Source organism: Montipora foliosa, chromosome 9 (genome assembly GCF_036669935.1).
Source record: "Montipora foliosa isolate CH-2021 chromosome 9, ASM3666993v2, whole genome shotgun sequence".
Classification (NCBI taxonomy): domain Eukaryota; kingdom Metazoa; phylum Cnidaria; class Anthozoa; order Scleractinia; family Acroporidae; genus Montipora; species Montipora foliosa.
Window position 1 is genome coordinate 14,733,375 of NC_090877.1, and position 25,000 is coordinate 14,758,374.

The window sequence follows — 25,000 nt, forward strand, 5'->3', positions numbered from 1 at the left end:
CAAAATATCGTGATTTGTCAGTGGCGAGCAGATCAATTATTTGCCGAAGCCGAAGGCTGAGGCATATAATTGATCTTCGAGACACTGAAAAATCACGATATTTTGCGATAACCGAGGTTAATAATTGTTTTATCATTCGATTACCGAGTTTGTTTTTTTGTTTCCGAGAAGCCCTAAGCCCGCGCTGCCTTGCAGAGTCCAGTAATGGCACCAATCTCAGCATAATTATGTTTGTAGACTTTAAGTTCTACTTACAGTCAAACGTTCAATAACACTAGGCATCATCAAAGCTGAAGAATTTCGCAATTTTCAAAGCGTATCCTGACAAGTGAAGCTTTGGTGTAAAGCTCGCCATTCTGTTTTTTTGGCTTCAGCACAAAATCTCTTCAGTACAATCTCTTCAGTGCATTCGCCATCTGGCTTCGCGTCGATGACACGAGTGACTCTTCGTCTACCTTTCTTTCCTTGAGATACTTTCGAAATACGTTGAAATTTTGTTCCTTTCTTAGTATTCTCACTGTTCTTTCGATCAACTATAGATGTCGAATCATTCTCTGACAGCTCGGGGAACCCATCTGCCATTTTCTCACAAGGGCGTGATTTCAAATGCTCATGAGCAGAATATTATTTGCAGCAAAACGCTTATTTATAGGCAGTTATTTGCAGGTCACGTGGTGGGCTCTCGGCCAATGAAAAGGAAGGACAAAATACATCGAATGATAATTAACAATTATTCACCGAGCCTGAGGTGAATAATTGTTTTAGTATAATTGCATTGGTGATTATTTGAAAAATATGCATTTTCTTTAAATAATTAATTTCTTCACCTGTCACCTCAACAAAAGGGCTTGCAGCAATTTTGAAAAAACGACTTAGGTTATTACCGCGTAATAATCACCTCAACGGCAACCAATCAGCGCAGAGAATTTCAATAATCATCAATGTAATTATACTAATTAGCAGCTATTCACCTTCAAAGATCAGACCAAGAGACGATTTGATACGAGTTGATTTAATTTTATATCTGTACAGTGTTCCCAGTAAGTACTTGTACCTCAGTTGTAAATTCACTTGACACTCATCATCGTTAACGGTTCATGAGTTCAGAGACCCAAGGGATCCATTTTCAGAGACTAGGCTATCTTAAACAATGCAAGTCTCAGTCTGTTAATAATTAAGTTTCGCTTTTCTCAATTTTTTGGATAACAAGTGATTATTTTAGGCTTATGATCATAGAATTGCAAATGGTTTGAACTCAAGAGTCATATAAAGACTCGTAATCGTAAATGGTTTGAAACCCAGGAGGTATATCATAACTAACTGAAGCACGATCGTCTGGGTGGGTGGCACTGAAAAGCAAGACGAATTGTCCCGTGCTTGCACACCTTTTCCCTCGTACAACGCTGGCTATTTGTCGCATTTATTGTTTATTGTTTACATTAATTTAAGGGACAATTCCCATGGAGAGTCAACAATAGGACATGGAGACCCTCAAACAGCTCGACCTCTGAGGGTCAGTGAGCATGGCAGAGAAAAAGAGTAATGGAAGTGTATTTATATAAAGTGTGTTCACATGACGTCACGACCGCCATGTTGGTGCCCCTAAATAAAGAAAAGGCGGCCATGTTGGTGCCCCGACCAAATCCTCCGGGAATTTAACTCTATTATTATGCAAACGCTTCCTTTTGTTTTCGTTGAAAAACATGGCTGTTGATCACGTGAGTGAAAACCAGCAATATAAAGTGTGTTCACATGACGTCACGGCGGCCATGTTGGAAGAATGAAACAAAGGAATTGAACTCTCTTTTTACGAAATTCTTCCTTTTGTTTTAGTATCCCTGATGGTAACATGAGTGTAAACACTCGATACCGCATATATCACAGTTTAATTTCACGGTGGTTTACAATTCTCAGAGAGATAGACCACCAACGCTCCTACACTTCACGAAAAGTGTGTGTCTAATGTCCCATTGGTTTAAGGTGGTATGATACCTTAAAAATGGCAAAAAACGCGAGAACTTTCCAAAAAAATTTTATGCGCTTTTTGAGTCCACAATTTAACTTAGATTAACCCTACTATTTTATTTTTTAAGAGACATTTATTTTTTATTGATAATTCACTTATTTGTGAGGTCAGGTTTTTGGTTGCCAGGGGCAACAGCTTTGTTTACACTTTGTTTCTATGGGAAAAACAACGCGTAAAACTTGTTTTCGTTCAAAAAACGACCATTGCGTGACAAGGGACTCTTCCTTGCAACGTACATGACCACTATTACCATGCCGAGGGCTGTATGAGCCCGCGCGACACAATCATAGACTTCATAGTCAGTTTTTCGAAAGTACATGCAATTCATGCTCTTGTTCTTCGGCAATTACAGATATTTCTCGTTTTTTTTCGGATTTTTATTGTCGTTTATAATCAGTCATGCCTAAACATCGAACAAAAAGACGTCCTAAAAGAAGGTTTTTGGGAAATCAGTTTTCGAAACCAGCGACAGCGATTGCCATTAAGAGCGATACCAATGAAGACAATCAACCAAAAGAAGAAGCATGTGGTTTGGGTTCCCCGGACTCGAGCGAGGCAATCAAAAAGTCTGTGTCTTCAAAGAAGCTATTAACAAAGGGCGATCTCATCGAAGAAAAACCTTTTACACAAGAGCCGACAATAACTGGCTTTCGGTTTGTTGACATGGAGATATTGTCCTCTGCATTTTCTGCCATGAGGTGTGCCGATTGCGGGGACTTTGGCTTAGTTCTTTCAGAAAAGTACTGCCAAAGGAAGGGATGTGCTTCAAGTCTTCGTGTCCTTTGTGAAAGTTGTGGCTGGAAGCATGAGTTTTGCACCTCCAAAAAGCAAACCTTAAGCTATGAGGTAAACAGACGTCTGGTGTACTCCATGAGGTTCATAGGAAAGGGTCACAGTGGAGCAAAAAAGTTCTGTACATTAATGAATATGCCACCACCTCCAACAGCAAGGGCTTATCAGAAGAATGCAAGAACAGTTGCTAAACATGTCAAAGCAATTGCCAAGGACAGCATGTCTAATGCAGCAAAACAAATCAGGGATGCCCAGCATGCTGGTGAAAATGATGTCGTCAACTGTGGTGTTTCTTGTGATGGTACCTGGCAAAAAAGGGGGTACTCTTCCCAGAATGGTTGTGTAATTGTTATGTCGATTGATTCTGGTAGAGTCCTAGATGCAGAACCTCTCTCAAAAGTTTGTAAACAATGTCAGAGGCATTCCCATTTGGATAAAGACAGTGAGGAGTACCGTCATTGGAGGGCAGACCACAACAATTGCAAATCGAATTACAAGGGGTCTGCACCTGCCATGGAAGCAGAGGGTGCTGATCGTATTTTTAGACGGTCTGTCATTACCCACAAGCTTCGATATGCAGAACTTTACTCAGATGGTGACAGCAAAAGTTTCAATAAAGTCAAAGATGTCTATTCAGCGGACAGTGTCCAGGTTGTCAAGCAAGAATGCATAGGACATGTACAGAAACGTGTTGAAACAGCGCTGCGGAAACTCAAGAAAGAAAATCCTGGTCTAGGTGGAAAAGGCAAACTCACTGATGCAATTATTGACAAACTTCAGAATTATTATGGCATTGCCATTCGCTCTAACATTGGGGACTTGAGTGGAATGAAAAAGGCAGTACATGCAAGTTTTTTCCACTGTGCCTCAAGTGAAAAACGTGACCTTCACAACCACTGTCCGGCTGGACCCTCAAGCTGGTGTGGGTTTCAGCGGGACAGGAACACCTTCAAGCATGGCCCTGGACTACCTGATGCTGTTATTGCCAGGGTGAAACCTGTCTATCAAAGGTTGAGTGAGGATACCCTTCTAAATAAATGCCTTCATGGGAAAACTCAAAATCAAAATGAAGCAGTGAATGGAATGGTGTGGGAGCGGATACCTAAGGAAGTGTTTGTTGGAATGGACCTGTTGGAATTTGGGCTGTTTGATGCCATCAACCATTTTAACATTGGAGCTAGAGCTGTTTTGCTTTTACTTGAAGCTTTAAAAATAGTACCTGGAAAATACACTGAGGAAGGATGTAGGGGCCTACACACATTATCACACATTAAAAAAAAATTTAAAAAACGAACTTAAACAAAATGCCGCTTACAAACAGAGGCTTACCTTTGTAATAACAATAGTAGATTTCCAGGAAATTAGAGCCGACGCCATAAGGGTGGGTATATCCCCAGCTATCGTGATTATTGTCATTCTCTGTATCGTACCGTATAAATTCTGCCGTGTGTATTGCCTTCAGAACTTCTTGGCATCGCTTGCTATTGAAAGCAATTAGATAAAAAGGTTCGTCTATAGGCAGCTCAATTGGATCATCGACTGATCCCACATCTTGACAACAAAATGAAATCTTAGTATCTTGTTTGTAGATTCCGTTTGGAATACTCCCATTCCTGAAGTTTAAATTGAGTCCGTTTTTTCCGTTTTCATCATCCCACAAGACCCACCCTGGTTGAAGGCCCGAGGGGCAAGTAGATCCCTTCTTGTAGATGCAATAATTACCGTACGGCCAGGATGGTCTCCCGAGATCGACAGCGCTGGACTGGGTCGTCTTTATACAGAAGCCTCTGAGAACGTCGTTTGAATTTACAATCGCAGCACGAAGGTGAAAGCTTAAGGATGTGGTCGTTCGACTGTTGTTGTCCTCCAAGTCCTGGTATATGAATCCGGTTTGCCAAGAGAAACCTTTGGCTTTGGGGCAGCCGGAAGAGGCCATCGGTAGCCCATATTTTCCTTCAGGCCATTTTACATCAGATCTGGAACCTAAGGCGAGGGCGTAGCCAGAAAAAAAATTATGACTGAGGCCCTGTCCATGGTTAAATTCTCTCGGTAGGTATTTTAGGTGTTTATGATAATTACATTTTAAAGACAACACTGGAATACGTTTTATTTGTTCGCCTCATACTCGCTACGGCCTTGTAAGGCAAAGACTTTGATTAAACTGATTAAAGCATTTGCCGCTAAGTGCAATGACGTTCTGGTTATCACACGACAGGTTCAATTTCTCACTTCAAAAATGCTCCGCAATATTAAACACTTCGTTATTTTGAAGAATATATATTGAAGTGCATCAATATTTAAGAAGGCTCAAGCCAGTATCAATTCTTGCAAACAAACTGTATTATGATTACTTAGAACTGAGGATTGCATCTGTTTCACAAAATAACAATTTTATGGTACCATGTTAAAAAACCAATAACTGCTTAACAAGATGCACTCATTGGCTGAATTTATACTAGAGACGAATTATCCGTCAGAGACGAATTATCTGTCTGAGACGGATGATTTGTCTAAGTATAAATTCGGTACGAAGACGAATTATGGAGCAAAATTCGTCTGAGGATGATTCGTCTGTTAGCACGTCTTCAAGACGTGCTAACAGACTGGTAAATCGTCTTAGACGGATGATCCGTCTCTAAATTTATATCTAGACGGAAACGTAGACGGTTTTTTGACGAAGTTTCCACATGAGAGGGACTGGTTTCTATATTTTCTCAGGGTTTCCAGGGATGCCTATTTCAAGATGGCGTCCAGTAAAGCAACTGTTTCGTGAATACTCGTCAAAATTCGTCTTCGGATTTATACTTAGACGAATTATCCGTCTAGACGGATAATTCGTCTCTAGTATAAATTCGGCCATTAATCTGACACAATAGGTTACCATGGCAACATAAAAGCCATTTAAAAAACCCTGAAACAGATTCATAGCCACCTCGGCAATTGGAAAAACTTAAGGTGCCTCTGAATCCACTCCAGGGATTTTTTCGCTTTTTTTATGCAGTAAAGCCCCGCCTATACGAGCATTTTTCATGTGACAAATTTATGCGGCAACTCCATTTGATCGTGTACAACAAATTATTGTCATGGTTAACAATTCGCAGTTAATGAATCACCAATGAATTTGGATAGCAGAGATAAAGCAGAAACAAGGCGAAGTTGCCTGGTCGTTCTCCACCGGCGCTCACTAAAAGGCAGGAAATTCCCACATTTTATATGACGAGTACAGTCGTCTACACGAGCAATTTTTCGAATGTGACAACCTTTATTTGTCACATAAAAATTGGCCAAATTTCCGCGTCTACACGTCTCAAGTGTGCTGAAGGCTTGACCAATCTAATTATTATACATATTTTTATTTGAAGGGAAGCATTTGTCCAATGTCCATGAAACTTAACAGAAAGTTTTTTTATTGGTGTTGTTATTAATTTTCCAAAATATTTTGCATCGCATTTTGGTCACGTGACCTTGAAACAACTTATAAGATTTATATCCTTTACTCAAAAATGGGGAACATTTGTACTTCAAATTTTTGAAAACGTTTGGCATTAACACGTTTAGTACAACTGTGCCTACCGAATGCCGCCTTTTAATGTGGTACTCTGTATTTACCTTTTAAGATATTTGAATGTTTATCATGTCACGTGACCTATTTTCCTCAATTGTTCATCGCTCTTAACATGTGGACATGATTAAAAGGAGGCATGACAAAGCCCTTAAAAGGGGTCATCGAATAATCAAGAAACAAGATTGATATAATGTAGCTGAATGTTCCCCATTTTTTGAGTAAAAAATATCTCTTATAAGTCGATTTCGGGTCACGTGACAAGAAAGTGGTACGGAACATTTTGGAAAAGTTATAACAATATCGATAACTAACTGCTTGCCAAGTTTCATAGGCCCTGGACAAATGCTTTCCCTTCAAATAAAAATATACATAATAATTAGGCTGCTCAAGCCTTATACACTTGAGATGCAAATAAAAATTGCCACAAAAAGTTGTCCCTGACTCGATTCTTGAAGTCGGTTTTGCGCGTTTGTTGGTTCTCTACTCTGCTCCGAAAGGTTTTTTCCCAAGTTCACCCTTTCATTTAAAGCAGCAATTGAATTTTCATTTTTAATTTCTAGAGCTGTTGATATTTATCTTATCAACTCAGATGATACAGCCAAACGTAAGGGCTGCACTCCGCGCTTACGCTGCACCACATCTTCTGGGAGAAATCCTCGAACCTTGATTCCAAGGTCATTGTTTAAGGACTTTAAGAAGAGTTAACAAACACCAATGTGTACTATCGTTTACTTTAATAAGAATGAATGGGCGTTCCCGGACCTCTGATTACGACAGAACTCGTTCAAAACACCTCCTTGATTCTGCCGTGTGGGTATATATCTTACATCAGAAAAGCGACTTCTTGAGAGATAAAAACATTAAAATAAAAGGAATGAATGCGGTATCTCCATGTTTATGTGTCCAGTCCACGTGTATGCACCATTTTAAACGACCTTTCAAACAAAACGTCTGTAAAAATTACAACTTAATTGATTTTGTGTACTTGTCTTCGTGAGGTTCCCCTGGACTCTTTCTCAAGAAATCATTGTATCAAACGGCCAGGTGAGTAATTTATATCACGATTAATAAACATTATAAGAATTACGCGATACATTTGGGAGCCATCCTATGGCAGGTACACACATCAGGCACACATCAAATGAAAACTTACCGTCTGTCTGAAGGACGGATATCATTATAAATCCTAAAAGACTCATTTCCAGTGGAGAATACATCCTTAAGTGCTTTAAAAACCGTTAGAATCTTATTTCAGTTTTACTTAACCTTGTCGGGTATAAGTCTGGTATTAATCACATGAATTAGATTCTGCGTGATTGTTGTTGTCACGAGTGTATGTAAAGCCCACGTGACAAATGCCTATATTTGGAAAAGTGTCCTCAAAGGTAAGTCAAATTGTCAGTTTTCAGTTTCGAAAGATAACAAGCCTGCCATGACACGTGTGGTACTTGAGCACTTAAGTAAACAGTTAAATATTTCACAGCATATTGATTTACTATTTATACACTTGTTGTGAGCTTTATTCTAGTTCACTTTTTATTGGCTGAAAGTTTCTTGTTTCTGTTTTTTTTTACTTTGCGTTGGTTTATCTCACGGTTAAGTGATGAACCTTTTGTTGTATAAATCCACTAGAAAAATTTCTCAAACTCTTTGCTTCAAGTCATCGGCAATTTATAGTGGAAAATACTTTCAAAGTTTTTTTTTTTGTCTCCATACGACATGTCGTAAGTTTATCAACCCAGCATCGTTGGTGGGCTCACAAAAGAAACGGAAGCTGTCGAGTTTTTCATGTTTGATGCTGATGTCATGCTCTAAACCTGGTTCATTTTGGACATATCTGGAAGTAAAAGAAAATAACTTTGAATTACTTAACATCACTTGACAAACAATATTCACCTCTATGAACAAGACCCTTGCAAAGTTCACTTACATTGTCTTCGTAAAGTGGATTTTCTGTTCTTGATTCTTCCCCGTTTGAGTGCTTATGGCTGCCCAGCAAAAAAATAAAGGAACATACAGTAGGTCTATATTGTACATGTTAAGACAAGTACTAAACTCTGGTCAATCACTTAACCACACTATAGACATTCAGAGACATTTTAAGCAGCTTTTTAACAAACAGTAAAACGTTTAGATTGTGAATTAGCGCAATAGATCATCTAACTTGATTTAAAACTTCCTCTTAGAGAAGATATTTTTGGAGGGAGATACATGGTCTCTCGACTGCAGAGGGTACATTTTGGGTGTATCAAAATGTAATATTCCTATGCATTCCCACGCACGTGACGGTATGCTACTCTTATGTTGCCTGTGTGGTATTCGTACGCATTTGTATATACCCATATCTATGTGTGATTAACTCGCATGCCACAGGGTGTGTGGTGTTTTAGGACACAATCAATTACCTGTCGTACAAAGGATTGTCCGACAACTGCAATCTGTCAGCTCGCTTTTCACTGAGAAGAAAACAAAGTCATGACGTTAGGAACGGACCAGTCTGAAGGCAAGTACCTAGCTAAGCACTCATATGTACTAGGAGTCTTTATAGGTGGTTTTCACGTTACGTCATCGCCGCCATGTTGGTGGACCGCGAAAACAAAAGATCTCTCATTGGCTCCCTTTGTTCGTCCACCAGCAATTGTGCATTGCAGGATTGTTATCTGTGTCTCTAGAGATTGGTTGCAGACCGCTTATTTAGGATTGAAGGGCGCGGCTCGACGAGTTTCCGAAAAATGTATATATAAGGTGCTTGTGGTCCACATATGATCAAAGAGCACAGCACCATAGCACAGCGAGTTGCAATTAGCTTAGAGTCGACATTCGATGACGGAGGAAAAACGGAGGAGTATCCGGAGTAAAACCTTCAAATAGGGTTGAAATGACTAAAACTCAGCACACATACGATGGCAAATGCGGGAGGGGTCGATGCTGACCACTGCGCCATCCTCATTCCCCAAGAGGTACGGCATGCACGAGGTTTCCCATGTCACCCACTCAGATATCAGCCCCGTCCAACAGGACCTAAAACTTCGGTAAACAGGTGGCACCCGGCGTATTCCCGTTTAAGGGGTGGGGTTGGGCAATGCCCGAAAAAACTCTTGAAAATGTACACTGCTGGTACATTTCGTTTCGTTTCGTTTTCTTTCAAATTTTAAACATTTTTTGTGCTGGCTTGCACTCTCTTAAATATAAAATACAGATAATTAAATCTCCTGAGTATCGTCTCATGGTTTGTGTTGAAAAAAACAAAACGCACAAGAGAATTAGGTCTATTGTGCTCGTCAACGCCCAAGATTCCTTCTTGTACTGCATCTCAAAATATGGGTTTGTACCTCGCAATACAGCACCCTTGATTACTTTCCGTCTGTTCCATCTGTTGGTGCTTCTCCGGAATATAAATTTCCTCTTTTCTGAAGCAAAAAACAGAAAAACGAATTGTGGTTACGGTTTTTTTTTAATCCACTGATCAACAGTTGAATTTTAAGATGTTCTTATCCAGTGGCGAGTTTTTCTCTCGGAAATCATGGTGCTAAGTTGGAGCGACGTGGAGCACATAAATTCGATATCAAACGGGATGATCATATTAATTGACTCTTGGAAAAAAATCTTAGATTGTTTAGACTCAATGCTTGATGATTTTAAATGTAAATTATCAGTCAAGTTAATAGTTAGTATATGTGCCTATGAAGGTTTTAGAGCACTCAGAATCGAATAAAAATTCTGTGAACGACCGTAGAATAATTATAAGTTATAAGTTAACGGAATCCTGTAAAATCATAGGCGTTTGAGTGTCCAGAGTTCGTATGGGTAAATTAATAATAATAATAATAATATTAATAATAATAATAACAACAACAACAACAATAAATTAATGTAAGTCTTAGTCTTAAACATTTACAGTCGAGGACAGTGCTATTCTTAATTTTGAACTCTGGAAATTTCCGCACGGTTTGCCAGAAGGACTATGTACTCAGACCTTAATGTATAAAAACTGTCAATACCTCTTATGGTATAGGGGGTTATCGATAAGTTTGCCTTGTAAAAGCTGCCCTTCAAGTTCTCTGAAAAAAGAAAAACATGACATTCTAACATAATAAAAAAGATATTCTTCTATTGAAGCAAGAGTGAAGTAGATAAGAGTGTTGTTATGGCATGGGTGGGCTCCCCAGCACAGTCACAAGTGAGTCTATTTTTAGAATACCGCGGTTCCCGCGAAAATTTATTGTCATGTTCCTGAAAAAACATCACAGAAGTAGTCACGCGTGACATGCCTTCTCCTGATTGGTTAAAGTGGTGGTCGTTTGTTTTCGCGCGCAAAGTGTGCCTAAAAATAAATCCATTTGTGACCGTTCTGGGGCAAGACCGCAAAGTGATAGAGAAACACTCTTATCTAATTCACTCTTGATTGAAGCCACTCAGTCAGGTTTTACCCTGTGTTTTAGGAAAAAGAGCAACAGTAAAATGCACTATACTAAACTAATGATTTTCTCGTTTAAGAAAAGACAACCTTCACAACTTGAGTTGTTATACGTTCCAACTCAAATACGTTTTCCGATTGGAGGAGAACGTGTCACGTGCCATGCATGGGTCAAAACTCACTAACTGCCAAGGCAAACAATTACTTGAACTTTCAACTAGCACGTGATCAGGTTGTGCACCTTTCGCCTCAGGGAACATTACTGTTCCCTTGGGGCCAATCACTAGGTGCTTATTTTGGGCAAGCGGGCGCAACAAACCCCAACAATCCAAGGACGTGTAGTGTGTTATGGGAAGGATACGACCGGAAGACTTTGTAAACTTACAAAATGCGCCTGCCATCTTGTTTTCATATGTTAATGCGTTGCTGTCTCCATGGAGACCATATGTAATGCGCGTGCGTGGCCCCAACAATGTTTGAAGAGCTGTTGCAAACGAATCCAACATTGCCGCGCTACGCTTCAGCGATCACGGAACAAAAGAAATTTCCATAAGGTCGCAATAGTAGCAAGTATGATAAATACTGTAGGAAACAGACAACTCTTTTAAAAGACATGTTTCGGCATGCTTATGCCATCATCAGTTTAATGAGTTCCTAAGTGTGAACAGTTATAAAGTCTACGGGTAGGTGAAAAAATTATTACAACATGACGTAATACAAAAGCGGGTACTATGTTGTAATAATTTTGTAATAATTTTGTAATAATGTTGCAATAATTTTTTCATCTACCCGTAGACTTTCTAACTGTTCACACTTAGAACTCATTAAACTGATGATGGCATAAGCATGCCGAAACATGTCTTTTAAAAAAGTTGTCTGTTTCCTACAGTAACAAAAGAAATGTTGGGAGTTGTTGGCTCAAAAGTTGACCAGTTTCAAACTTCGTGCAAAAACTCCCAACAGCACGCAACACCATGCAACAGGGTGGGCAAACCGACGCAACATGTAACACCCAACGATGTTGGGAGTTGTTGGCCAACAATGTTGCAATGTTGGGAGTTGTTGGCCAACAATGTTGCAATGTTAGGAATTGTTGGCCAACAATGTTGCAATGTTAGGAGTTGTTGGCCAACAATGTTGCAATGTTGGGAGTTGTTGGCCAACAATGTTGCAATGTTGGGAGTTGTTGGCCAACAATGTTGCGTCCGTTTGCACTGGGCTTTAAGGATGCAGAACGTGATAGGAGTAAATGTCTCAGAAAAACAAATGTCGACTAAACATTCTATTCATATGAACGAGGTATAAACAAAGAAACAAACAAAGTGCAAAATTCCTACAAGTGTTTTCTGCTTTCCTTTTACAATACTTGCTTAGGAGAACAACGAAAGCGGCTACTCTGGTCACATTCCATAAAGATGGACTGGTTATGAAACTCTGGAAACTTCAGAAGCGAAAACGGTGACATCGCTCCTCATGTTAACTTGACCGCGACCATCCGAAATCTTTTGTCTTCGGTTCACAACTGAGTTTTGAATAAAGCAATCGATAATTTTGATTGGCTGTCTTTTACAAAAAGGATGTGGTTTTTTTGTGCATGGTCAGGGCCAAAGCAGCGAACAAAGGCATAAACAAAGAAACTTTCAAGTTTCATAACCATCTTCATATATTAACTATGCCCTGGAGCGAAAAAGTGAGCCAGACTTCTTTACCTGTCTGACGTCAGACTAGAAGAGGAGAAACTGGATCTATTGAAATTCCTCTGACTGTTGTAGGTTACCAACCCAAAAGGTTGGCCGTTTTGGTAAGACTTTGTTGGAGAACAGTTCCTGCAATTAGAGGTTAATTAAAAAAGCTTTTCATGGAGGTCATTAGAATGACTCGACCAGAAACCAAATTTCAAGGTTTAAGGGACTTTAAATGAGAGGGAAATGTGAGCCACTATTCTTGTAGGTACAGAACTCGGAAATCGCAAAAATACGAGAAACTTTGATCAACTAACGATGGTAATTTAGTTCAAGAGTTCGGGAGAGACTAGTCTATTACGAGTGTCTTCATCTTCTGAGTGAGCGAGTGACTCAATTGCGTATAATCTAAGGTATAAACTCATCCTTTAGTCGACAGTTGAGGAACCTCAAAAGTTGTGTAATGGACTAGATATACCATACCTCTTCATAAGTTTAAACGCCAAGAAAACAATTCCAGTTATCACTACAACAAAGGAACCAATAACGGTAAAGAAATATTTTGGCGGCAGACCCATAATTTGACCCGTTGCTGGCTTCGAGAGCCAGGAGGACTCGTTCAAGTGATTAAGGGGTGATCTTGATGCTGGTTCTACCATGGTGTTTCCTGGCTTCTTGGAACTTAATCTGTGCGGTTTTGGGGTTGATATCTTGTTGATAAAATATTCCTGAACCGTGCCCCGCGTAGGTGGTGAAGATTTTGCTGACAGTGCCCTGTTCCTCTCACTGGTGCTTTTGTTTGACACACCTTCGGATAAAAAAGATAAGTCATATTTAACAATTAGACCCGTAGCCCGCAAGGACTACGGGTCAATAGCCCATGAGGCGAAGCCGAATGGGCTATTGACCCGTGGCCCTTGAATACATCCTGCTAACGTTCTTATAATACTAATACTAATAGTCCTCTAGTAGCGTAGTCAATCAAAATGCAGGATTTGCATTAGTCCACTAGTTGGGTGATACTAATTTGAGTTAGTACCCTGTCCAATGGGAAAACCAACTGTTCCAGCATTTAACATTCAGAACGCGAGTTTATCTTAAAGAAGAAGAAAGAAAGGAAAATATTAAAAGAGCCCTTTACTTCAACGGCGACGACAAAGGACGGAAATAAAAGGAAAAAGCAAAAGGATCGCCTTGCTCTTGCACCGGGCACGTGCGCCATAATGTGCATTTCAGCTCATTTCTTTGCCGTTCTCTGCAAAATAAAAGAATCATTTGAAGCTTCGGAAAATAACAGGAGTACCCATTAGTTCTTATCTTTTCTTCAATTCCATTCCGACCAATGCAGTTACCATAGCACATCCTGCTAACGTTCTTATAAACGTGAAGTCCTTGACTCTGAGGGGATGACTTCTGCTAAGACTGTCAAAACGTCAATCAATGTTACCAACAAAAGCCCTTCTCAGGGCTACTCAGTCTCACCCAGACGATCCCACTTCATCAAGTTTTGGTCCTGATCAGTGACCATTTTTATTAAAGCAAAGCAAAAGTTTTGCAAAAGGGCAACGTTCACTCTCCAGAGGATTAGTTTCGGACAAAAAAACGGAACTGCCGTTCTCGTACACAGGGACATCAACATGACCGTTGTGAGGCAATGTAGAATATCAAAAAGAGTAGAAAGAGTGATTGAAAATACAGTACAATTTACTTTGTTTTCCCAATTTGGCCCACTGAATACTCATTGTCACAACCGTACTTGTTAAAACCAACGCTAAAGTGCCAAAAACAAGGGATAAACTAACCTGCATTTGCTAAAAGCGCTATGTATGAGGCGTTAAATCCTTTTGCCGATATCGCATGATCTGAATGAAACGTCACCATCATCATATTTGTGGAAGAAAGTATGGGGCCTAACGGCACGTTTGCCATGCAATATCGCCCCAAAAAAGTGACGTCACCACTAAGGGATACTTCCTTTATTTCCACATAATCGCAACTGCACTTCGCATGTCCGCACGAGTAGGGACTGGACTCTAGTTCGAAGGCGTCGAACTGCAACCAAATCACGTGATCAGAGAGTACAGTGATGTTCCACTGACAGTCGTGAAAGTCGTGGTAATTTTGAGGAAAGTATGGCGAAGAGAACGTCCCAACTGGACCAGTGAAGTGGCTCTTGCATTCTAGGAGTACGAGACAAACGGGTTAGATTTCCTCAGTTTCTGAGCATAGATCTGACAATATTTGTAATTGTCAACTCCTGGTCAAGAATCACCTTCAGTCATTTAAAGAGTTTCTGAAAATTTCCCCGAAGGTCTTTCGCCCCAGTTTTATAAAACCTTTTACAAAACAACTAATTGTAGAAGGTTAGATTTTTAACGGAAGAAAAGAACGTAAATAAAAATAACTTGGCCAGCTGATTTCCAAGCTTAGGCGCATCTTAATTTTAAACATGAAGATGGGTGATATTGTCTCATTATAAAAAGACATGCAACGTGTTGAGGCTTTCGGAACTGGAGCACGCCGTTATAAGTTTCATATTTTTGCCAACTAACAGTGTATATGTAGGTATACTTGTTTACTTACCGTCCAAAGAACATACAGTCGAACCTCTCTAATACGGACACCGAAGGGACAGAGCAAAGTGTCCGTATTAGAGAGGTGTCCGTTGTATAGAGGTCATGAATATTACGTCACTTCAAAGGCTCCTTTGGATGGCCCAAACAAGTCTTTGAGGTGCATAATGGACAGCACAAATCGTTACAATACAAGCTGTACAATTCCAAAAACATATGGCAAACTATGATACAGTTTCCGAGCAGTAACAAAACAGAACAGTAACAAGTGTAGCGAACACTAACATACAGTAGAGTATTTAATGAAAGTTCTTTGTTATTGAGTCATTTTGCGTTAAAGAAGTCTGTGATGTTCTTCTGAACAGCATTCGCTAGTCGTTTTTTGACATACAACGACTGAGCTTTTGAAATAATCTTGCATAACTCATCAGCCAAATTTGATTCAATGACGGGAAGGAAAGAGGGAGAAAAAGGAAAGCAGCAACTGGAGAGTCTTCAAATAATAAGAAATCTTGATGATAAATGGCAATGACATGTCAATATATAATAATTTTTACTGAATGAAAACAAATGATACTGTTATCGTATGAACAATGAAACAATTGATTACACTTAGGCCATGTCCACACGTATCCGGAAATTTTTTTTTCCGCAAATATTTTTTTGCGGTTGCGAAAATTTTCGCGTCCACACACAGCGTATTCGAATCGTTTACAGCCGTCCACATGTATCCGATTGTATCCGGAAATTTTCTGATTTGCTCTAGTGCCCAGTTCTTTTGCCGGAGAGAATCCTGAAATGAGCATTCGCATAATTGCGATTTGGCGTCATTTCTTCCGCGCCATAGTAACTGCAAGGTGTAAACAGTCGAAGCTTGTAGTTTATCACTCAAAAAAATGTCTAAATCTTTTGAAAAAGTCAAGAAAAAGTATGCTGATTCATATAAATGGACCGATGATGAAGTTGAACTACTGCTGACGGTCACGAAAGTAAAAGTATTTGTTGTGTAAATTTATCACAGCTGCATTTATCTGAAAGCATGACATCAAACTAGAAATCAGAGCAATTAACAAAGAAGACACAACCTTGCTGTACGCCATGTTTGTTTAATGCTCGCCGTGAAGACTGGATCCAAGAGAATGACGTAAGCGTATTCGCAAATTTGCGGATACGACCGTCCACACGTATACGTATTCGTATCGGATAAAAAAATTTCCACTCTGGAGAGCGTTTTCAAAAATTTCCGGATACCGCCGGAAAATACGCTGGATACGCGTGGACGCAAGCCGTATTCGTAAAAAAAATTTGCGTTTTCACAAATTTCCGGATACGAGAGGGGGCTGTATTCGCAGGCTAGTGTGGACGGGGCCTTAATGATATGTAACGACAAACAGGAAATCGTATTGAATAAGAACTGTCATCATTGGAGAGTAGGTAATAAAGAGGTTAAGTTTTTATGAATTTTCTCTCTGGGGCCGAGATTTCTTGTACGTTGTCCGTATTATAGAGGGTCCGTATTATAGAGGTTATTTTTACAAAGAATGTATGGGCATTTTCTCGGGACCAAGTGAACTGTCCGTATTAGAGAGGTGTCCGTATTAGAGAGGTGTCCGTAAGGAGAGGTTCGACTGTATACACCAATGAAACTTATATTTACACCAACAATAAATATTTGGATCATAAGAATCTGTCATGTAACCACGAAAACAAGTATTTACGCCTAAGACAAGTATATTATTTACCTTTGTATAATAAGTCAATTGATATACATGTGTAGTAACAAAGCTAATCCTAACCTGGCCCTAATTTTTCTCTAGGCTTAATTCGGGCTCCAAAAAAAGTTCCTTCAATTCACTGAATGCGTATTCAACCTACTGTAGGTAAAGTGAGGGTCACCAAAAAAAACCCGGCAGTTTTAAACGGATTTTACTGGCAACATATATATATCTGTTCCTCGGTATAAGTAAACAAGTATACCTACATATTATGTACATTGTTAGTTGGCATAATTAAATATGAAACTCATACAATATCGTGCCACATTTCACCAGACTATGTACAGCTTCATCTGCACATCGATCAGAACTGTAGTATCTGCTGCGCTGCCTATTGCTGCCTGTAAAAAGTATTATGAAATAGGGTTTCGGATTAAGTCTTACCTCTATAATAACAGTAATATATCGTGGGATCTTTAAGATGAGCTCCGTAAGGATACGGATAAACCTTTGCATCGCTGTTGTTAGAATTCTCGGTATCGAAAACAATATATTCCAGTGAATAAACCGCGCCTTTCACCTCTTGGCAGGTGGGTGAATCAAATGCTAACAGGTAAAAAGGTTTTATAACTGGCAGAGGTATTCGTTTCTCGGCAGCTCCCGTCGACTTACAACAATAATAAATCATGGTGTTTCGATCATAATGTCCTTCGGGGAGTTCTCCATCAATACTATTCCGGTTTGAGCCGTTTTCGCCGTTATTGTCATCCCAAACGACATATCCTTTATGAAATCCTAGCGGACAAAAGTATCCTTTCTTGTAAATGCAGTATTTTCCTTCTGGCCACTCTGGTCTGCTTACATCTGTCTCCGTGGTGTTCTTGACGCAAAAGAAACGTGTTATATCTGGGTTTCCTACATTTGTCTTCAAATGGTTGCTTGAAGAGTGTTCATTTCTATTGTGGTCGTTTTCAAGTTCTTCCCGTCGATGTCCCGAAAACCAAGTAAATCCGTTGCCCTCGGGACAGCCAGTGTTTGCCATTGGAAGGGCGTATGATCCCGAGGGCCAGACGGGATTGACTGAAAAATAAAAAAAGTGGACTCATTTATCTTATGTCATACTTGAAAGTTTATGATATCATGATCCCGGTGTAACATACCGTCAAAATTATATGATCATTAATCCGGAAAGGTTAAGCCGCCCTGCGTAAAATACCATGGTGCATTCTTACTATAGATTTTCCTCGGCAACGGCCTCTTTATTTAAAAAACCGCCTTGTCTTGCACGGCAAAGGACAACGACCTCCTTCTAGTTTCCTTTCTTTAGAAATGAGCAATCAAAATCTTGAAATTAAACAACTCCCAATAAATACCTTTCATTTTGGAGACAGGCAGACCACGAGCAAAAAAGCCAGTCCAAACTCACTCATTGAGGAAAAACGTGTGGTAAGTCTATTAGAGGTGTTTTTTTTATAAAAAAGCAATTTATAAAATGGATTTTTCTAAAAATATGATGTATCTCAACATCATTTAAGCAGAAACCTACAAGTCAGTCCAATACCGCATATTAAAATACCAACTCGTGAGGCTGTCATCCCTGTTTCTCTGTTTGCTTAAAGAAACTGATACCGATCACGTTTTGGCGCATAAGATTTCCTCTGCGTCTCACTGTTGAAATATCACCGGAAATGTCACTGATTGCATACACATAAAATCTTTAAATTTCGTTGGTTTCATAGAACACTGACCTCCATATACTCTTTTAAGTTCGCGTTGAAAGACACATGGTAGCGTTTTTAAAGGAGTGCATCCACGTTTTGCCTTAGTAGACATAAGCGCCTTTCAAAAGTCGAGGAGTATTTCAGTGTTTTTCCTCTCGTAGTGGCGCAACGCCAGTTTTGTTTCGACGAACGAAAACACCCACCCGGGTCTAGTTACATGAAAAAAATAAGACCACAGGAATAAAACAACCGAAAGAAAACTGAAAAATGCTAAAACTCCCGTACTTTCTTTAGAACAGCAAATCTCATTAAATCCACCGGTTACAGCTGTTTCTTCGTCGTACTGGATTTTAACAGAATTTCAAGTGTTAATCCGAAAGCAACATAAAATAATGTCTTGATGATTTTAATCCCGTGATCTCATGTCACGTACTTAAACACTCTATACGAATATTTGTATTTCAATCATGTGCAAACAAGAGGTAATCATAATGTATTTGTAACGAATATAACCTTTATCTTTCTCCGACTATTGCGCCAACAGATTTCAAGTTTTTGTTCATACACATGAAATCAACACTTGTTGAGCTGCTGACAACTGAAATGTCCGGTTTAAAAAAAATCTTAAACATTCTTACCTGGTGAATGAACGAAACACAAAGTATTGTCGAAGGTTCTTAGAATAACCAAGAAGAGAATCCCGATTGATAGTCCCATGATGTTGTCGAAGTCAACGAGCAGAGAAGAACAATGTTTCACCGAGTATCCGCAAAAAGACACATGGCGGAAGAGTTTTTGATTGTCAGTTACAATTGCATTTCCGGGAGAGCAATCAAAACGCATTTTACTTTCTGCGATTGGTTGTTCTTTATGAGTGCGAAGGAAAAAAGGAAGAACATGGCGGGTAGCCTCCTACGCAAACGTTCTTACGGGTTCGTCACGCAATCATTGCGTGACGAACCCGTAAGAACGTTTGCGTAGGAGGCTACATGGCGGGTGGACTACTGACTTCTCTTCTCGGAAATTTTGGACTCAATGAACTGGCCTATAGGTGTTCCCTCTCATTTTTTTTAAACAGGTTTTGGGTTTTTAGGGACGCTGCACCTCTCCCTGCTCCATACGCTTGAAGAAGAAGAATACGGCTAGAGCATTATTTTCGTTTTGTCCTTTGATGGCACGCGGTCAAAAGGTAAGAGTTTGGTGCCAGCGCGGAATAACTGCGCGATCCGCTCCCTTTCCAAAGGGTTCTCACCCGGATTAAAAAACTATTAGCGGTGCAAAAACTTGAAATCTTTGGAAATCCCCTAATTTCTTTGTTGTGATAGATTAGCCTGCCTAGCCGGTGGTATTGGTGGCGCGGAGAATGGGGATACCTCCTGCCCGAAAACTTATGTTTTTTGAATGCAGCCCAAAATTACGAACAACCAATCAGAGTAAAGCTGTAATGCGAAACCAAGTGTTAGGTTACAAGTGTCCATATTTGGGCGCAAAACTGAATGCAGCATGCGCGGAAGATAAAAGATAGCAAACACAGATGTTAATTTGGAAAGCATATGGAAAGGGTAGATACAAGAAAGAAGCAAGTAAAATGAGGAAGACTGTCAAGTAAATCCGCGAACGATTGCTGCAGATTATGTGCATTTAATCAGAAATTGCAATACGGAGGTTATTAAAATAAAACACCTTTTTATCGACGGAAGGATTGTTTGAATCAATCGACTATGCAAACGAAGGAATCATCACACCTCAAGCCAAGAACTCTCTTGTGGAATGTTGATTTGGTATCTAATTAAAACTACTCGAGTAAAAGTTCTGATCATTAATCCAAGTTCCCGTGTTGACGTGTTCACTCCGTTTGTTGACAAGAAAACTAAATCGGTGATCTGAATTTGTATGGAAAGAATTGGAAAACTGTCGCCACCTTGGTCTGGCAGAACCTGAATGTGCGAAGCGAGCTCGGAGACCTTAATTTGCCGCTCTGAATCTGTATTAACGAGGTCGAGCCCAGACGATCTCACAGCATAGTCCAACAACATTTTAGTTTACGAAGGTCAGATTTGGTGTCCATTATGGATATCGTCCCTCAAAAGTGCCTGAAATGTTTCAGAATCACCAGAGAGTAAATTGAAGGTGAAAATATCCCTTGCATGCACTATGGACCGCAGTATCTACGAAACGACCACAAGGAACGTTTTTGATGGCAATATTTAATCTTTCGCCAAAGCAACGATCGTGTATATCAAGCTTTCACCAAAACCAGTGGTTAGAATAACCATAACATGTCTAACATCTTTGCCGGAAAGAAACTCATTCGCAGCAGTCTCCTTCTTTTTCTTGAGCAAAATTTCACGCTGCTTTTTAATATTTTGATAAGCAAGAGCTTTTGATATACAGTCAAACCTCTATTAAGCAGTCACCCTCGGGAATGAGCCAACTGACCGCTTAATAGAGGTTTCCCAAAATGTAGTATAAAATATGGTAAAAATGGAACTGTAAGATGTATACAGCATATTGTACCGGTTCACAACAACAGTAACACAAAATATTAGAAAAACATCAAGTAATTCAAGGAAGTTCGTGCTTATACAGTACTAATGTTGTTTGAAAGGCAATCGCCTTTGTTGTAAACCACAAGTTGTAAGCAAGTTTCTAAAAAGGCAGGAGTACCCAACGACAAAAATTTATAAAGTGATTGGATATCGCCTCCAGTAATATTTCAACAGTCACTAATTGTTTTTTGGTTGATTATTAACTTCTGTGGCAAAATTATATCCGCTCCCCAAAGCCAGCTAGAGCTAGAATTTAAAATACAATTTCCAGCCAGGATCTTTACTTTAAGAGCTTTTCCCAGCCAGGATATTTACCAAAAAGGCATTTCCCCAGCCAGGAATGTCTCTTTCTCCCCTTTTTTTCCAGCCAAAAAAATAACCAACATTTAGCCAGCCAGGAAAGTAAATTGAGCCATTTTATCCAGGTGATACAAAAAAAATAACTCAACGAAAGCTTGGTGGTGTTTGAGCCATTTTCTTTGCTTATGACTTCGGTGTACATTAACGCGGGATAAAAATAACATTTCTACTCTCTTACTGGTCTGTGGAAAATATAAATCGTCTTTACTTCAATCCAAATGAGAGCAAAGTTGTGAGATCGGAAAAAATAAATTTAGAGTTGGTTTACTTGATTTGAACGCAAACTTAAGACTGACACCAGGACCCACAAACAACCACGTTTCCAGGGTTCCAAACACTGGTAACGAGATTGGGTTCATCAAGAGAATGTCTGGAGAGCACATTCGCCAAACGTTTAACGCGTACTTACTCTTCTTCTGCCCCACTTCCCCTCCAAAAGCTCATAATTCTGAACTTTATCTAAAATTACGCGTTCTGCTATCATTAGAAAGCAACGAAAATTTCGATGAACATTGTGCACAACTCACTATCCAGTACGGACAAAATCAAGTGACCGCAAGGCGCATTCCAGTATCCAAAACAATGATATTATTTAAGCCGAAATGAAATAGAACAAAAGCATTGTCTATCCAGCGCCAATCAGATACCTCGAAGACACGCCCTCCCAGTAGCTGTAGAAACTCCACGCCAAGAACGCCGCAAAGTCTATTAATTATGATATATAAATAAAATTTGGTGTATAGGAAATCATATACCGAAAAAGCACGGAACGTCTATCCTTCATGATGAAGAACCATAAGTGATACAGATGGAAACAAATGCCAGAAAGACACAGGCTATCGTTCATGATGAACTAAGAACAACTATGCGGTGCTTACGGACTCAAATGCCAAGAATGTCACAGATGTCGCAGTCTTTCCTTGAAGATGAAGAATAATGCGGTGCATAAGAAATCGTGGGAAATCACAGTTTACACTTGAGTGATGAAAAACCAATATTCGGTGCAGAAGAAATCAAATAGGGAAAAGGTACAGTCTTTACTCAATGATGAAAACCAATTACGCGGTGCAGAAAAAATCAAATGCCGGGAAGGCTATCATTGACGATAATGAACAGTTTTGCAATGCTGACCAAATGAAATGACAAGAGGGCACAGTCTATCCTCGACGGTGAATAACAGTTCTGCGATGCAGACGGAACCTAATTGCGAGAAGGCAGAGTCTTTCCTAGCGACCAGAAACAATTATGCGGTGCTGAAGATATAACATGTTAGGAAAGCACAGTTTACAGATAATGATGAAGAATAGTTATGCGGTGCAGCAGAAAGCAAATGCCGGGAAGTCATGATCATGGTCTACGAATCCTTGACGATGAAAAATATTTCAATATGGTGTGCTGTAGATATCATTTCCCGGGAAAGCACACCATATAGAAAAAAGAACTTTACGGTCAATCGCCGGGATACCTGTCACTTTCCTTTTCTGCATACCGACTCCTCTTCATATTCAGATGAGGATCCATGTAGCCTTTGTTATGGCTTTTCATATCTCAAAATACAACCATAGATTACTACATTATTATAACTGCACAATTATTACTCGCCAACGCGGATTTACTATCTATGCAGCCAAACTCTAGGCCGTAATCGCTCAAAAGTCACAATCGCTGCAAAGGCTTCAAAAGATAAAAGAGAACTGTTCACAGCAATTACCGCAAAAGCTTTGCTAAACCTGTAAAGACAAAAACTCCTTTTTTTATGTCCAACCCCACACTTAAATCTTACATAACCGAAGGGCAATCGCTGCGAAAGCTTTACAGGATAAAAGACAACTGTTCACAGCAAAAGCCATACCTGGCAATCACCACAAAAGCTTTGCTAAACCTGTAAAGACAATTTCAGCAAAGGTCCCTTTTGTAAGTCCAACTCCACCACTTAAATCTTTACATAACCGGGAAGCAATCGCTACGAAAGCTTTACAGGATAAAAGACAACTGTTCACAGCAAAAGCCATACCTGGCAATCACCGCAAAAGCTTTGCTAAACCTGTAAAGACAATTTCAGCAAAGGTCCCTTTTGTAAGTCCAACTCCACCACTTAAATCTTACATAACCGGGAAGCAATCGCTGCGAAAGCTTTACAGGATAAAAGACAACTGTTCACAGCAAAAGCCATACCTGGCAATCACCGCAAAAGCTTTGCTAAACCTGTAAAGACAATTTCAGCAAAGGTCCCTTTTGTAAGTCCAACTCCACCACTTAAATCTTACATAACCGGGAAGCAATCGCTGCGAAAGCTTTACAGGATAAAAGACAACTGTTCACAGCAAAAGCCATACCTGGCAATCACCGCAAAAGCTTTGCTAAACCTGTAAAGACAATTTCAGCAAAGGTCCCTTTTGTAAGTCCAACTCCACCACTTAAATCTTACATAACCGGGAAGCAATTGCTGCGAAAGCTTTACAGGATAAAAGACAACTGTTCACAGCAAAAGCCATACCTGGCAATCACCGCAAAAGCTTTGCTAAACCTGTAAAGACAATTTCAGCAAAGGTCCCTTTTGTAAGTCCAACTCCACCACTTAAATCTTACATAACCGGGAAGCAATCGCTGCGAAAGCTTTACAGGATAAAAGACAACTGTTCACAGCAAAGGCCATAACTGGCAATCACCGCAAAAGCTTTGCTAAACCTGTAAAGACAATTTCAGCAAAAGTCCTTTTTTAAGTCCAACTCCACACATCTTACATAACCGGGAAGCAATTGCTGCGAAAGCTTTACAGGATAAAAGACAACTGTTCACAGCAAAAGCCATAACTGGCAATCACCGCAAAAGCTTTGCTAAACCCGTAAAGTCAATTTCAGCAAAAGTGTTTTTTCCACTCCAACCTTGAGACCCCAGTAAAGTATTTGAATAGGGCGTTTCACAAACAGTTGTAAAATTAAGAAAACTGTCATTACCAAATAGATAATACTGTTAATGTCCAAAAATACAAAAAACCCTCTAACTTCTGCAAGGTAAAGGTAACCGTGTTGGATGGAGCTCTTCAAACAGGAAACGAGCAAGGATTCCGTACTGCAAATAAAATTCTATGATAACAGATTAATTTCTCATTATTAATGAGCTGTGTTTGAAATGTAAGTGTCTAGTAACGCTTTTCAGTTTTAAGGCATAAATTTAATATTTTTTTATTTTAATTGATAAACAAAATGTTCTTGAAAATTAACTTAAGGCCGTGACAGTAATTTTTTATTATAAATGAAATAAAATTAGCAACTGCTTGTTTGAGCTGCGAGTTAGACTTCATTTCGCAAACTAAGAATAGCATACAAATATCAAATAACAAACATCCCTGCAACACTTCATCCTAATTAATAAATAACAAGTTTTCAAGGGTGTTGTGCCAGAGATTGACGATTAGCATGTGAACAGGCTCCTTGTAAAAGAAAAGGCAAGCGAGAGAAAACAAGGGTTCAAAAGGCTTTGATACTTAGGCAGTTCTAATCCCGAAGTGTGCCTAGATGTATCTGTTAAAACAATACACCAAACAGACAAAAACATCTGAGGTCAATCGAAAGACACGCCTTATGACAGAATGGTTGT

General features: G+C 39.6%; 3 protein-coding genes across 6 annotated transcripts in view; 1 reads left to right on the forward strand and 2 right to left on the reverse strand.

Annotated features, from left to right (window-relative positions):
* The window catches only part of LOC137970092 (uncharacterized), an 18,611-nt gene extending 10,940 nt beyond the window's left edge, over window positions 1–7,671 (reverse strand). The window contains exons 1-2 of one of the 2 annotated variants that reach the window (XM_068816571.1): window positions 7,537–7,671; window positions 4,148–4,801 (exon numbers count right to left, since the gene is read on the reverse strand). In XM_068816571.1, the coding sequence (XP_068672672.1) occupies window positions 4,148–4,801; window positions 7,537–7,600 (718 nt within the window). In that variant the 5' untranslated portion in view covers window positions 7,601–7,671. The remainder of the gene's footprint in view (window positions 1–4,147; window positions 4,802–7,536) is intronic. The other variant, XM_068816572.1, reaches the window with a different exon arrangement.
* Window positions 2,335–4,258, forward strand: LOC137970093 (uncharacterized). Its single transcript, XM_068816573.1, has one exon. It carries the CDS (start codon window positions 2,426–2,428, stop codon window positions 4,115–4,117), a length of 1,692 nt encoding a protein of 563 aa, XP_068672674.1. The 5' UTR covers window positions 2,335–2,425; the 3' UTR covers window positions 4,118–4,258.
* On the reverse strand, window positions 6,965–19,414 carry LOC137970090 (uncharacterized). 3 transcript variants are annotated; one of them, XM_068816570.1, is made up of 10 exons: window positions 18,144–18,358; window positions 17,215–17,850; window positions 14,285–14,662; window positions 12,966–13,290; window positions 12,510–12,626; window positions 10,385–10,444; window positions 9,716–9,793; window positions 8,789–8,839; window positions 8,314–8,371; window positions 6,965–8,220 (listed from the first exon to the last, which is right to left on the reverse strand). In XM_068816570.1, the coding sequence occupies exons 1-10, from the start codon at window positions 18,148–18,150 to the stop codon at window positions 8,206–8,208; spliced, it is 1,725 nt and encodes a 574-aa protein (XP_068672671.1). In that variant the 5' UTR covers window positions 18,151–18,358; the 3' UTR covers window positions 6,965–8,205. The 3 variants fall into 3 exon arrangements, with proteins under 3 accessions (XP_068672671.1, XP_068672669.1, XP_068672670.1); XM_068816569.1 differs by lacking the exon at window positions 18,144–18,358 and adding an exon at window positions 19,130–19,414 and having other exon boundaries at window positions 6,972–8,220; XM_068816568.1 differs by lacking the exons at window positions 10,385–10,444; window positions 18,144–18,358 and adding an exon at window positions 19,130–19,412 and having other exon boundaries at window positions 6,968–8,220.
* Window positions 19,415–25,000: the final 5,586 nt, after the last annotated feature.

What these genes read in the sequence shown, in the direction of transcription:
- LOC137970093 (XM_068816573.1), top strand. Translation starts at nt 2,426, where the DNA reads ATGCCTAAACATCGAACAAAAAGACGTCCTAAAAGAAGGTTTTTGGGA.
- LOC137970090 (XM_068816569.1), bottom strand. Translation starts at nt 19,334, where the DNA reads ATGCGTTTTGATTGCTCTCCCGGAAATGCAATTGTAACTGACAATCAA. An exon ending in AACCCCCTATACCATAAGAG is followed by an intron (nt 9,794 to 10,384) that starts GTATTGACAGTT and finishes TTTTTGCTTCAG; the next exon opens with AAAAGAGGAAATTTATATTC. An exon ending in CAAGGGTGCTGTATTGCGAG is followed by an intron (nt 8,840 to 9,715) that starts GTACAAACCCAT and finishes TTTTCTTCTCAG; the next exon opens with TGAAAAGCGAGCTGACAGAT.